Source organism: Carcharodon carcharias, chromosome 10, assembly GCF_017639515.1.
Source record: "Carcharodon carcharias isolate sCarCar2 chromosome 10, sCarCar2.pri, whole genome shotgun sequence".
Classification (NCBI taxonomy): Eukaryota; Metazoa; Chordata; class Chondrichthyes; order Lamniformes; family Lamnidae; genus Carcharodon; species Carcharodon carcharias.
Genome location: NC_054476.1, coordinates 65,290,877 through 65,305,478, shown reverse-complemented (window position 1 = coordinate 65,305,478; position 14,602 = coordinate 65,290,877). Strand labels below are relative to the sequence as shown.

General features: G+C 41.0%; 1 protein-coding gene across 3 annotated transcripts in view; it reads left to right on the top strand.

Moving 5' to 3' along the window:
• LOC121282931 (anoctamin-9-like) overlaps nucleotides 1-14,602 on the top strand; it is a 165,997-nt gene that overhangs the window by 23,492 nt on the left and 127,903 nt on the right. For all 3 annotated transcript variants that reach the window (XM_041196751.1, XM_041196753.1, XM_041196754.1), the window contains 2 exons: nucleotides 10,453-10,521; nucleotides 11,357-11,470. In XM_041196751.1, the coding sequence (XP_041052685.1) occupies nucleotides 10,453-10,521; nucleotides 11,357-11,470 (183 nt within the window). The remainder of the gene's footprint in view (nucleotides 1-10,452; nucleotides 10,522-11,356; nucleotides 11,471-14,602) is intronic.

Sequence of the window (14,602 nt, the reverse complement as noted above, 5' to 3'; positions counted from 1 at the left end):
TTAGAATGGTATTATAGTTGCCGTGGAGACTAATTAACATTTTAAAAGAGATGAATTTCCCAAACAACCAACCAAAATAACCAAAGGATAAGATTTCACTTCATAAAACTTACTGTAACAAACCAGCTAAAATCAACATATATCAAACATTAATTGACCAGTGACTAATACACCAAACTAAAGAAAAGGTACTTTTGCAACTACTAACTAGTGCAATTGAGATATGTCTTAAAGCCCTTTCCTTGTGCACAAAACTTCTTGTAGATGTGTAGCATTACTTCCAGTTCACCAACAGATTTCAAAAGGTTTCTGTTTGAGTTTTACCACCATAGCAACCAGACCACATAGGCATGTCTCTGAGCTGGGGTGCATCCAGAATTCCCAATTTTACCTTAAGCTAAAGGAGACATTTTAAAACATAACTGTTTTGTAGAGTCCAGTGTTCATAACAATAGGCAAGTCTAGAGGTAACAAAGGCATGAATGAGGGTTTCAGTTGCAGATGAGCTTAGCCAGGGGTGGAATTGGATGATGTTACAGTGACGGTTATAGGAGTTCTTAATGATGACGTGGATATTTGGTTGGAGCGCATCCCTGGGTTAAGTATGACTCCAAGGTTGTGAATTGTCTGGTTTAGTCTCAGATTATTGTCTGGGTGAGGGATGGAGGTGATACCTAGGGAATGGACTTTGGAGCAGGGACTGAAAACAATGATATCAATCTTAGCAATATTTAATTGCGGGACATTTCTAATCATGCAGTACTGGATGTTGAATAAGCAGCCTGACAATTTAGTAACAGTGAAAGAGTAGAGTGAAGTGGTGAAGGTAGAGTTGTGTATTGTCAACATACATGAAAATTAACATTGTGCTTTTGGATGGTGTTACTGAGGGGCATCATGCGGATGAGAAATAAGAGGGAGTCAATGACAAATGCTTGGGGGATACGAGAGGTAATAGTACAGGAGCAGGACGAGAAGCCATTACAAGCCATTACTCTGGCTACGATTAGATAGATAAGAATGGAACAAGGCGAGTTCAAGGCAGGATGACAGTGGAAAGACGTTGGAGGAAGATGGTGTGGTCAACCTTGTCAAAGGCTGCAGACGGATCTGCGGCAGATGGTGAGGGAACCATCAAGAGGGAAAAACATACTTAACTTCATCCTCACCAATGTGCCTGCCGCAGGTGCATCTGTCCATGATAGTATCGGTAGGAATGACCACAGTATCGGTAGGAGTGACCGTCACACAGTCCTTGTGGAGATGAAGTCACGCCTTCACATTGAGGATACCCTCCATCGTATTGTGTGGCACAACCACCATGCTAAATGGGATAGATTTCGAACAGATCTAGCAACTCAAGATGGGCATCCATGAGGCACTGTAGGCCATCAGCAGCAGCAGAATTGTACTCAAATGCAGTGTGTAACCTCATGGTCCGGAATATCCCCCACTCTACCATTACCATCAAGCCAGGGGATCAACCCTGGTTCAATAAAGATTGCAGGAGGGCATGCCAAGAGCTGCACCAGGCATACCTAAAAATGAGGTGTCAACCTGGTGAAGCTATGACACAGGACTACTTGCATGCCAAACAGCATAAGCAGCAATTAGCAGACAGAGCTAAGCGATCCCACAACCAACAGATCAGGTCTAAGCTCTGCAGTCCTGCCACATCCAGTTTTGAAGGGTGGTGGACAATTAAACTACTCTTTGGAGGAGGAGGCTACACAAATATCCCCATCCTCAAAGATAGAGGAGCCCAGCACATCAATGCAAAAGATAAGGCTGAAGCACTTGTTACAATCTTCAGCCAGAAGTGGCTGATCCATCTTGGCCTCCTCCAGAGGTCCCCAGCATCACAGGTGCAAATCTTCGGCCAATTCAATTTGCTCCACATGATATCAAGAAACGCCTGAAGGCACTGGATAGTGCAAAGGCTATGGGTCCTGACAACATTCCAGCAATAGTGCTTAAGACATGTGCTCCAAAATTAGCCATGTCCTAGTCAAGCTGTTCCAGTACAGCTACAACAGTGGCATTTACCCAGCCATCTGGAAAATTGCCCAGGTATGTCCTGTCCACAAAAAAAGGCAGGACAAATCCAACCCCACCAAATACCAGCTACTCTCCCAGAGATGGATGATTGCTGTTCCAATAACACTCAAGAAATATGACACCATCCAGGGCAAAGCAGCCCACTTAATTGGTACCTCATCCACTATCTTAAGTGTTCACTCCCTCCACCATAGATGCACTGTGGCAGTCTGTACCAACTACAAGGTGCACTGCAGCAACTCACCAAGGCTCCTCACCTTCTAAACCTACAATCTTACCATGTAGAAGGACAAAGGCAGAAGATTCATGAGAACATCACCACCAGCAAGTTCCCCTCCAAGCCACACACTATCCTGACTTGGAACTATATCACCATTCCTTCACTGTTGCTGGGTCAAAATCCTGGAACTCTCTTCCTAACAGCACTGTGGGTGAACTGACACCACATGGACTGCAGTGGTTCATGGCAGCTCATCGCCACCTTCTCGAGCAATTAGGGATGGGCAATAAATGCTGGCTTAGCCAACAATGCCCACATCCCATGAAAGAATAACTTTAAAAAATGAGTTTGGGGTTTTACCAGGTTTTTGCCTGAAGCTTTCCATATGCCTAAAAGACATTAGTGGAGCAGATAGGTTTATACAACAATTTGGTGGTTTCATCGTAATCATTATTGAGATTAACTTTTTATAAATTCCAGATTAATTAGTTATATTTAAATTCCATCAGCTCCATTAGTGCAGGTCTCTGGATTACTAGTTCAGTAACATTACCACACGCTCCCTGTCATCTCACAAGATACTGAGTGATTGTGGATTGTTCCCTGTAGACAGTGGATTTATGCACAAAATTCTCAATTCTATTTAGCAAAAGGAAAAGTTCCAGTTTAACATCCAACTTAACTGTTTGCCATTCCTTATACAATTGCACATAACTATATGTCATGCCATGGTAGGGTTGGTTTCATTATTTTTGTCTGATTGCTGGGTCTACAAGCCATGGACTGTCCCTCACTCTCACTCCCAATTGCAGCATCCTCTGCCAGAGCATCAATTAATTTTGCATTGGTTAGAAATCTCAATGTAACACTGATGATGAATTCAAAATGTATGTTGATGGCAGTTTCAACAGTGAACTCATTTGCTGAAAGGGGTTTGCTTGTCTTATAGTTGGTTGTTGGTGCCTGTGTGGGATCCTAGAGCTTGTCAAGTGCTGCTGGGGTTAATCTACTCTGCCAAAATCAGGTGGCAGCAGTTTTGGCTTTCATCTGCTGCTATATGAATGCACCTTGTAGATTGTCTGCAAAACATCCAATGAAAATAATTTGTACCAAGTATTTCTTATTGTACATAAATAACATCAGCATCCACTGGCTGGATGACGAGCCTCACATTTGGTGATAATTTCTTTTTGTAACTCGGTCACATTTAAATGCAAATACTTCAGGTGAGCTGCATAGTTATCAACTATCAAAGCAACCACCCTTCCTTGCAAAGCTGTACTTCATTCAAAGTGACGCAGCCACTCCTCAAAGAGCATGAGATATCCATGCCTTTTTGTAGATTACAGACAGACTAGCAAACAAGAAAAACGTAATTTTTTTTGGTTGAATTCTCACTTGCCAACTGCTTCTTTTCTCCCTGTCATACTAGCACAGTTTAACAATTCGCTGTTAGTTTTTTCTCACCTGACTGAAGTACAGCATTGCAAGGAAGGGTGGTTGCTTTGATTGTTGATAACTGTGAAGCTTACCTGAAATATTTGCATTTAAATGTGACCGAGTTACAAAAAAAAATTACCACCAAATGTGAGGCTCATCATCCAGCCAGTGGATGCTGATGTTACTTAGGTATGATAAGAAATACTTGGTACACATTATTTTCTCACCTGACCAAGTTTTGTGAATGAAAACTAATATTCCGACCAGATGCTGCTTCAAAGAAAGGACATTTCATCAGCATTAAAAGGTGCTTTGGAACAGATTGTTTGATGGTTTTTGAAGTGCTTGATACCCAGTGCAAAACAAGTTTTCCCCACTTCATGTACCATTTTTGTAAAATCAGGTAGTTAGCTGCTCTGGTTTGCATGAACCCACTCAACAAAGCTGATTTTGAATATTAAACTGGGGTATACATTCTCTTCTTTTGACTACAAAACTTTGCTTGATATCAGTGCTGTTTCATGGCATGTTTTTCAGATAGATGGAGAAAGTGGTCTAAGGAATATTAAATGTCTGCATCATAACTTTCTGCAGGATGCAGCTTCCCATATTTGATGATCTTGTATTTTTTCCTTAATTGTAAAGGCCTTGTACTTATGGCTAACCACATTCTTAAACTCTACTGAAGTTGCTTTCTATATCCAATCAATGACGCTCTACATGCAGGTAGGGAAAGGCTGCCAAACCCAGGCACCTAATTTTAATCATAAGGTTGAATATCAATTAAGTGTCACACTTCACTGATGAAGATCTGTTTGAATTGGGAATTTAAGAACATAAGAACAGAAGAAATAGGAGCAGGTGTAGTTCATTCAGCTTCTCAAACCTGCTCCACCATTCAATGCAATATGGCTGAACTTCTATCAACTTCCTGCTCTATCATCTTGATTACCTTATTGAACAAAAAAAATCTATCGATCTCAATCTTGAATATATTCATTGTCTGAGCATCCGCAACCCTCTGGAGTAGAGAATTCCAAAGATTCACAATGCTTTCAGTGAAGAAATCTTTTCTCACTCAGTCCTAAACGTTTATCCTTAGACTATGCCTCCTAGTTCTAGACTTTCCAGTATGGGGAAATAGCCTCTCAGCATCTACCTTGTCAAAGGATTTTGTACACTTCAATGAGATCACTTCTCATTCTTTTAAACTCCAGAGCATATAGACCATTCTGCTCAATCTCCCCTCATAGGACAGCCCAATCTCCCCTCATAGGACAGCCCTCTCATATCAGGAAGCAATCACGTAAACTTTCACTGCAGCCCTTCTAAGGCAGGTATATTCTTCCTTAAATAAAAACTGGTGCTGAAAATACTCAGCAGGTCAGGCAGCATCTGCGGAGAGAGAAATTGGGTTAATGTTTCAGGTCAATAGCCTTCCATCAGAAAGATTTCCTTACTCTTACACTCCAATCCCCTTGCAGAAAAGACTAACTTTGACTTCCTAATTGCTTCAGCAAATCTTTCGGAATACAACATTTATTAGTCCTTCCACTTCCAAAAAAGTGGATAATTTCACATTTTCCCCTATTATACCCTATTTGCCAACTTCTTGCCTATCTACTTAACAGATATATATTACTGTGTAAAAACAAAAAACAAAAAACTGCGGATGCTGGAAATACAAAACAAAAACAGAATTACCTGGAAAAACTCAGCAGGTCTGGCAGCATCAGCGGAGAAGAAAAGAGTTGATGTTTCGAGTCCTCATGACCCTTCGACAGAACTAGGTGAATCCCAGGAAGGGGTGAAATATAAGCTGGTTTAAGGTGGTGGTTGGGGGGGGGGGGGGCGGTGGGTGGTGGTGTTGGTGGTGGGGAGAGAAGTGGAGGGGGGTGGTGTGGTTATAGGCAAAAGCAGTGATAGAAGCAGATCATCAAAAGATGTCACAGATAGCAGAACAAAAGAACACATAGGTGTCGAAGTTGGTGATATTATCGAAACGAATGTGCTAATTAAGAATGGATGGTAGGGCACTCAAGGTATAGCTCTAGTGGGGGTGGGGGGAGCATAAAAGATTTAAAAATATTTAAAACTAATGGAAATAGGTGGAAAAAAGAAAAATCTACATAATTTATTGGAAAAAAATCAAAAGGAAAGGGGAAGAAACAGAAAGGGGGTGGGGATGGAGGAGGGAGCTCAAGACCTAAAGTTGTTGAAGTCAATATTCAGTCCGGAAGGCTGTAAAGTGCCTAGTCGGAATGACCCGAGGCAGAAGGGGTTTCTGGTGGTGACTCCTGGTTGCAAAGAGAATATAACGATTCTCAGTAACATCATGAAAGGGGCGAAACGCAACAGGAGAGAGCTGGCCGTTGTCTTTGTAGACCTGGCGAAGGCTTTTGACTCCATAGGGCATAAAATGCTCATAAAAGCACTGCAAAGAGTGGGGCTGCCCAAATCGTTCATAAACATGATTACAGATCTGTACACGGACACAGATACATACCTAGAAAGCAAAGACGGGAAAACAGAACCCATCAATGTCATGAGAGGGGTCAAAAGCCTTCTGGACTGAATATTGAATTCAACAACTTTAGGTCTTGAGCTCCCTCCTCCATCCCCACCCCCTTTCTGTTTCTTCCCCTTTCCTTTTGTTTTTTTTCCAATAAATTATATAGATTTTTCTTTTTCCCAACTTTTCCATTATTTTTAAATATTTTTAAATCTTTTATGCTCCCCCCACCCCCACTAGAGCTATACCTTGAGTGCCCTACCATCCATTCTTAATTAGCACATTCGTTTCGATAATATCACCAACTTCGACACCTATGTGTTCTTTTGTTCTGCTATCTGTGACATCTTTTGATGATCTGCTTCTATCACTGCTTTTGCCTATAACCACACCACCCCCCTCCACTTCTCCCCACCCCCCCCACCCCCCAACCACCACCTTAAACCAGCTTATATTTCACCCCTTCCTGGGATTCACCTAGTTCTGTCGAAGGGTCATGAGGACTTGAAACGTCAACTCTTTTCTTCTCCGCCGATGCTGCCAGACCTGCTGAGTTTTTCCAGGTAATTCTATATTACTGGGTAACCTCTTTACATGCTCCTCACAGCTTACTTTCCCACCTAGCTCTCTGTCCTCAGCAAACTTGAATATATTAAACACAGTACCCTCATCTACATCATCGATATGGATTATAAATAGCTTGAGGCCCAAGCAATGATCCTTGTGGCACTCCAATCATTACAACCTGCCATCCCAAAACCTTGTCAGGCTGAAAATGCAACATACAGTGCAGCATGACAATCCCATTTGCTTCAATAAAGGTAGTCCCTTTTTCCTATCTTAAAGTTATTTGATTCAGCATGAGTCAGTGATTTTAAAATTGTATTTAATTTATCTCTGCATATTTGGCAAGCTCCTATGATAAACTGAAGCTAATGGTCTAGGGGGGAGTTTGAGTAATCAGTTACTTAGATATTCATTCTCAACAACAATACAGCAACATCTGCACTCTAACAGATAGGTAATAATAGAGTTTCTAATGTCAAAGATCGAATGCAACGCACAACAGAATACCATCCTCTCTGACCGGTAGATTATCAACCTTATCCTCACACTGAACAGGATACTTGCTTAATTGCTACACCTACTACATTAAAAGATGATTGCAATCATATTACCAGCCCTCAATCATGTTTAGTATTATAAGAGCCAAACTCTCAAACACTCATGATTACAATCTTACAGAGAAATGAACAAGGAAATATAACTGCACACAAATAGGCCTGTAATCATGTATTTGAATGCATGGAAAGTACTTTGTGGTATTTGTGTGAAACAATCAAGTGCTATTTAAGTGAAAGTTATTTATTTCTCTTTAATGAATCCTGATCCTAGAATATTTTGCAGGGAGAAGGGAGTGAGCCAGAAATTGTGGCACATGTTGTCACCAATGAAATAGAAGGGTGGCAGGTTTTGAGATCCTATGGTCAGACTTTTAGGAGGTGGTGAGGAAGTGAAAAGTGGGACCTTGGAAAGCAGTAATCTCTGGATTACTCCCAGTGCCAGGCATGAAAGTAGAAATAGGAAGGAGCAATGTGTGGCTTCAAGCATGGTGCAGGAGGGCAGACTTCATTTTCTAGGGGCATTGGGACCAGTTGAGAGACAGGAGGCACTTATTCAAAGGAACAGGTTGTATCTCATCAGGACTGAGACCAATGTCCTTGTGGGGAGATTTACTAGTGTGATTAGGGAGGGTTTAAACTAAATTGGCAGGGGGATAGGCAGCAGCATATAGGAGTAGAAAAGAGGAAGACGCTACATAAAGGAGTTGGTATGCTGGATAGAACAAGAGAAGGAAGAAATATCCTATTAGATGGTAGCAGACTAAGAAAGACTACAAGGAATAAAAGACAGGTTTAGAATTCATGCAGGTAAATGCACAAAGTGTGGTGAAGAAGGTTGATGAGCTACAAGCACAAATGGCTGTTTGGGAATATGATATAATGGCAATAACAGCAATGGTAAGACTGGATGCTTAATATTCAAATGTATAAAGTGTCCTGAAAAGATAGGGAAGGGAAAAAGGGAGGTGGGATGGCAGTACTGATTAGGGAAGATAGTGTAGTGTTGAAAAGAGAGGACGTCATTGAGAGGGACAAGTACAGAATCCATTTGATTGGAGTTGAGAAACAATGAATGGTATGATTACACTATTGGGGATATTCTATAGGCCTCCAAACAGTGAGAAAGAGATAGAGGAGCAAATCTGCAGGGAGATCATACAAATATGTAAGAATTATACAGTGGTGATAGTGGGGAATTGCATTTACCCACATCTTAATTGGAATAATTTTAGAATAAAGAATAAGGAATAGGGTGAATTTCTGAAATGTGCTCAGGAGAAATTTCTTGACCAATGTATTCTTGGCCCAACTAGGAGGGAGGCATTACTAAATCTAGTGCCGGGGAATGAGGTGGGCCAAGTAAACCAAGTGTCTGTTGGGGAACATTTGAGTAAGAATGGTCATCATATCATAAGGTTTAGATTAGTATTGGAAAAGAACAAGGAACAATCTAAAGCAGAATTTCAAAATTGGAAGAGGGCTAACGGGATGAGGGTTCATCTAGTCAGGATGAAGTGGAACGAACCGACAGGGAAAACTGTAATGGAACAATGGGTGATCTTTGAGGAGAAGATTAGGTTACAAGCGAGGTAGATTACAACAAGGGGGAAAGGTAGAGGAAACAAAGTCAGGGCTCCTTGGATGATGAAGGAGATAGTGAAAGGGAAAAAAAGAAGGCATATGATGCATGCCAGGTGATTCTTCAAGAGAGAACTAGGCCAAAAACAAGAAATTAAGAGGGAAGAGGAAAGCAAGACTGGCAAAGAGGGAATATGAGAATAGAATAGTAGTTAATATAAAAGGTAATCCAATCTAATAAATAATACGTGGGTAGTAAGAGGTGGGATGAGGTTTATTTGGGACAAAGAGGGTGATATATGCTTAGAGGCACAGGGCAAGGATGGAATATTTAATAAGTACATTGTATCTGTGTTTACTAAGGAAGAGGAGGCTGACAAAATATTGGGAGAAGCGGAGATAGAAGTGGTGCAAATTGATACGCAGGATGGACTGGAAAGGCTAGCCATGCTTAGAGTGGATAAGTCACCTGGACCAAGATGACTTGTGTCGCTGGTTGGAAGGGAAGAGGGGGTGGAGATAGATTATGGCATGACCTTCTACTTTCAAATTTCCCTAAATAAGGAGGGAAGGGTTGTCAAGGAATGGAAGGTGGCAAATGTGGCATCCTTGTTTAAGAAAGGGTGTAAGGACATACCTAGTAACCACAGGCTGGTCAGTTTAACATCAGTGATGGGTAAGAGTTTAGAAACATTAAACAAAGAAAGAATTAACAGGTACTGAAGGGATTTGAGTTAAAGAGAGACAGAATGGAGCTGTAAAAAGCAGATTGCGTTTGACTACCCTTGAAGTAACAGAAAAGATTGATGAGGGGAATGTGGTGGATGTTGTCTGCATGGATTTTAAGAAAGATTTTGCAAAGTACCACAGAAAATACTGGTTAACAAAATTGAGGCTCATGAAATAGGAGGATCAGTGTCAGTTTTGATTTGGGCAAAAGTTACAGAGGGATGTGAGAAAGAATCTTTTTATGCAGTGAGTACTAATAACCTGGAACTTGCTGTGCATAGGGTAGTGGAAGTGGAAATGGTCAATGATTTCAAAAGGAAATTAGATGGACACTTGGAATTCAATTTGCAGGGCTAAAGGAAAGAGCAGGGAAGTGGAACTGAATGGATTGCTCTTCAGAGGGCCAGAATGGACTTGATGGGCTGAATGTCCTCTTCCTGTGCCATTATGATTCTATGGGGACTTTGTATTTTTCATCCAAAACTTTTAATACAAAGTACAGTTAATTAAGTGATGACACGCCTGAATAATTCCATAATTTATAAAAAAGCCATGGGTGGTATTTTCTGACCCCTCCCGCTGGTAGGATCTTCTGGTCCCGCTGAAGCCAATGGACATGCGGCTGGCTCGCTGCACCAAATGTGGCAGGACCCACCATGCCAGGGCTGGAAAATCCTGGCTGCAGTTTCTGGAAATTAGTGTCTCAGGCAAAGATCCATGATAGTACTTTGGTTATAGGTGTGAGCACGTCCCACAACCAGTGAATGACATTCTAATATCTTGATTCACAGAACGAAATGGCTTCCATTGTACTCCACAATGAAGGGGAATGCCTGCTGCCTGAGGATAATGATATTCTGGTAACTCCTTTCTTTTTCTTCCAAAAGATGATATTTAACAAATCACGAAAAGATAATGATAGTACTGAAAGATAGAAGAGTACCAAATGATCCTTGCTCACATTGTTGTGTATAGTAGGAGAGTAAATGCCTCAATGGTGTTCATTCACTTGGTGTGTACTATTGAAAAATAGGTACCCCCCTTTTTTTCCTTTTACTCTGGTGCATTGAACACTCCCATTCAGCATCTCATTGGTTAAATGGCAAGCAACACTCCATCATATCACCCACAAAGCTCTCCTAAGTGAAGTAGTCATATATACAATACAACTCACGCTAAGCTGTCCCGTTAAAAGTCACAGGTTAATTACGACATGGATAAGATGCAGACTAAAACTTCGCCTACAGAGCTCCATCAAGTACTATCAAGTCAAGAACAGTATGGACTTTAAGATAGACATATCAAACACTTTAAAATTGGGTTTACAGTAGGTTAGAGCTCTCTCTACATTGTTCAATCATGTGCTTTTGGCTTGGTGCATTGTCCTATCAAGCACTTTCAAGTCAGGTACAAACAGGTTTGAAGCAGAGTAAAGTTTGGTGTGCATTCCCTCATTAACCGTTCATTGTCACACTTAGCCAGAGGTTGAGCTCCTTCTACATTGTCTCATTAGGAACTTTTCAGTCAGAAGTAGTGAGATGCAAATTAGACCTCCCCTTACTCCACACCAGCTACACACCCAAGCTAAGTGCAATATATATTTGGTGGAAAATGGAGCTCACTATAGAAAGAGAAGTGTTCATTATGTTATGATAAACAATCCATTTTCTAAACTATGGTGTTCTTATATTTCAGGATGAAGTTGATTTTGTCTTAGTAGCGGCAAAACCAGAAAATGGCATGGGCAGAAAGGAAACTAATAGGAAGCTTTACCTGAGTAAAGTGAGAGAAAAAGGCTTCCGAATAATGGTGAATATGTTAATGTGATTGTGGAATCTGAAGCATGACTATAAAGGTAGAGCTGCTGCATACTTAAGTGTAGGAATAACCCCTTCAATATTTGGAATCACTAGTTTACTGATTAAGAGGAGGTCACGTGGCGCAGTGGTAGCACCCTACCTCTGGGCTAGAAGCTCTGGGTTCAAGTCCCACTTCAGGACTTGATAGCCACAGAAAGTGTGCTGAATACATGGCCAAAAAGTTTGATTATCAGCCTGTAAATCCTTCCAATATGCCTGATGTCAGGCAGTAAGAGTGGAAGAGTTTCCTGGTCAGCCATACTGCAGAAGGCAACAGTAAACCAGTGCAATACTTTGTCAAGTATAATCATGGACTAATCCAATGGAAGTCTATGGTTGTCAATGCCCTCTTAGGGCATGGTACCTGAAGGAGGAGAAGTTTATTGATTAGACTTTTATATAGCTTTAATATATACTGACCTGGACGAAAAATTCAAAGGGGAGTGCAGTTTGAACAGGGACTTGAGATAGATTTTTAAGAAAATAGAAGCAATCAAGTACTCATCAGGGTATAGGTATTGTAGTGAATGAATAGCCTTGGTTGAGAGCGCATTGTTGGTCTATTCACGTTAAGAATCCACTACTGGAGCTCCTTAAGCCTGGTGCCTCTCTATATCCAGGAAGCGTTTGCTGAGCTAATCAGTCCACTTTGCTACACAAAGATGAGTGAGCAAACAGCAGGATGAAGATATTCCAGATGTTACATAGAAACATAGAAAATAGAAGCAGGAGTAGGTCATTCAGCCCTTCAAGCCTGCTCCACCATTCAATATGATCATGGCTGATCCTTCATCTCAACGCCATACTCCTGCTCTCTCCCTATACCTGCTGATGCCTTTAGAGTCTAGAAATCTATATATTTCCTTCTTAAATATATTCAGTGACTTGGCCTCCACAGGCTTCTGTGGTGGAGAATTCCACAGGTTCACCACCCACTGAGTGAAGAAGTTTCTCCTCATCTTAATCTTAAATGGCCTACCCCGTATCCTGAGACTGTGACCCCTTGTTCTAGACTCCCCCACCAGCACCGCCCCCCCCCCCGCCCCCCCCAGCCAGAGGAAACATCATCACCGCATCCTTTGTACATCAACATTTCTCAATCTATCACAATTTAAATAATACTCTGCCATTCTGTTTTTCCTACCGAAGTAGATTACTTATCCTCATTATACTACCTCTGCCATGTATTTGCCCACTCGCTCAACCTGTCTAAATTTCCTTGAAGCCTCTTAATATCCTCCTCAACACTCATATTCCCACCAAGTTTCATGTTGTCAACAAACTTGGAAATATTACATTTGGTTCTCTCATCCAAATCATTGATATATATTGTGAATAGCTGGGATCCAGTCCCTGATCCCTGCAGTATCCCACTAGTCATCACTCTGCCTGCCACTCTGAAAAAGACCCGTTTATTCCTACTCTCTGTTTCCTGTCTGTACCAATTCTCAATCCATGCCAGTATATTACTCCCAATCCCATGTACTTTAATTTTACACACTAACCTCTTATGTGGACTTTGTCAAGAGGTTTCTGAAAATCCAAATACATCACATCCACTGGTTCTCCCTGATTAATTCTGCTAGTTACGCCCTCAAAAAAAACTTCAGTATGTTTGTCAAATATGATTCACCTTTCATAAATCCATGATGACTTTGTCTAATCTTGCTGATCTTTTCTAAGTATCCTTTTATCACATGTTTTATAATAGACTGTAGCATTTTCCTTACTACTGACATTAGGCTAACTGGTCTGTAATTCCCTTTTTTCTCCCTCCCTCATTTTTTAAATAGTGGGGTTACATTTGCCACCTTCCAATCTGCTGGGACTGTTCCAGAATCTACAGAATTTTTGAAGATCACAACCAACGCATCAACTATTTCCATGGCTACCTCCTTTAGTGCGCTGGGATGTAGATTATCAGGCCCTGGGGCCTTATCGGCTTTCAGTCCCATTAATTTCTCCAGCACTATTTATTTAGTGATACTAATTTCCTTCAATTCCTCCTTCTCACTAGACCCTTAGTTCCCTAGCATTTCTGACAAGTTATTTGTGTCTTCCTTCCTGAAGACAGAACTAAAGTAGTTGTTTAATTGCTCTGCCATTTCCTTGTTCTCTATTATAAATTCTCCTGTTTCGGATTGTAAGGGACCTACATTTGTCTTCACTAATATTTTTCTTTTTACATACTTACATAAGCTTTTACAGTCCTCTTTTATGTTCCTTGCAAGTTTACTCTCATACTCTATTTTTCCCCTCTTAATCAGTCTCTTGGTCCACCTTTGCTGAATTCTAAACTGCTTCCAATCCTCAGGCTTGCTACTTTTTCTAGCAACTTTATATGACTCCTCTTTGGATCTAATACTATCATTAATTTATTTTGTTAGCCATGGTTGGGCTGCTTTCCCTGTTCTGTTTTTGCACCAGAAGGGAATGTATAAATGTTGCAATGCATACATTCATTCCTTAAATATTAAAAAAAATTATGAGTGCTTGAGATACAAGGTGTTTTGTTTACTTCTAACAGCTGTTCAGAGTCCAAGGCTTTGCAGTTTACAGAATAGCTACAACACAGAAGGAGGCCATTCAGCCTGTCAGGTCTGCGCTGGCTCTCTGAAGAAGCAATTTACCTAGTGCCACTCCCCAGTCTTTTCCCTTAGCTCTGCACATTATTCCTTTTCAGGGAATAAGCCAACACCCTCGTAAATGCCTCAATTAAAATTGCTTCCACTACACTCTTGTTCAATGCATTCCAAATCCCAACCATTCACTGTGTGAAAAAGTTTTTCCTCATGTCTCCATTGCTTCGTTTGCCAACTACCTTAAATCTATGCCCTCTGGTTCTCAATTCTTCTACCAATAGGAACAGTTTTTCCCAATCTATTCAGTTCGGACCTGTCATGATTTTGTGGACCTCTATCAAATTTCCTCTCAACCATCTCTCTTCCAAGGAAAACAGTCTTAACCTCTCCAACCTTTCTATGTAACTGAAGTTCGTCATCCCTGGATCCATTTTCATGAATCTTTTCCACACTCTCTCGAAAGCCTTCACATCTTTCCCAAAGTTTGGCGCCCAAAACTG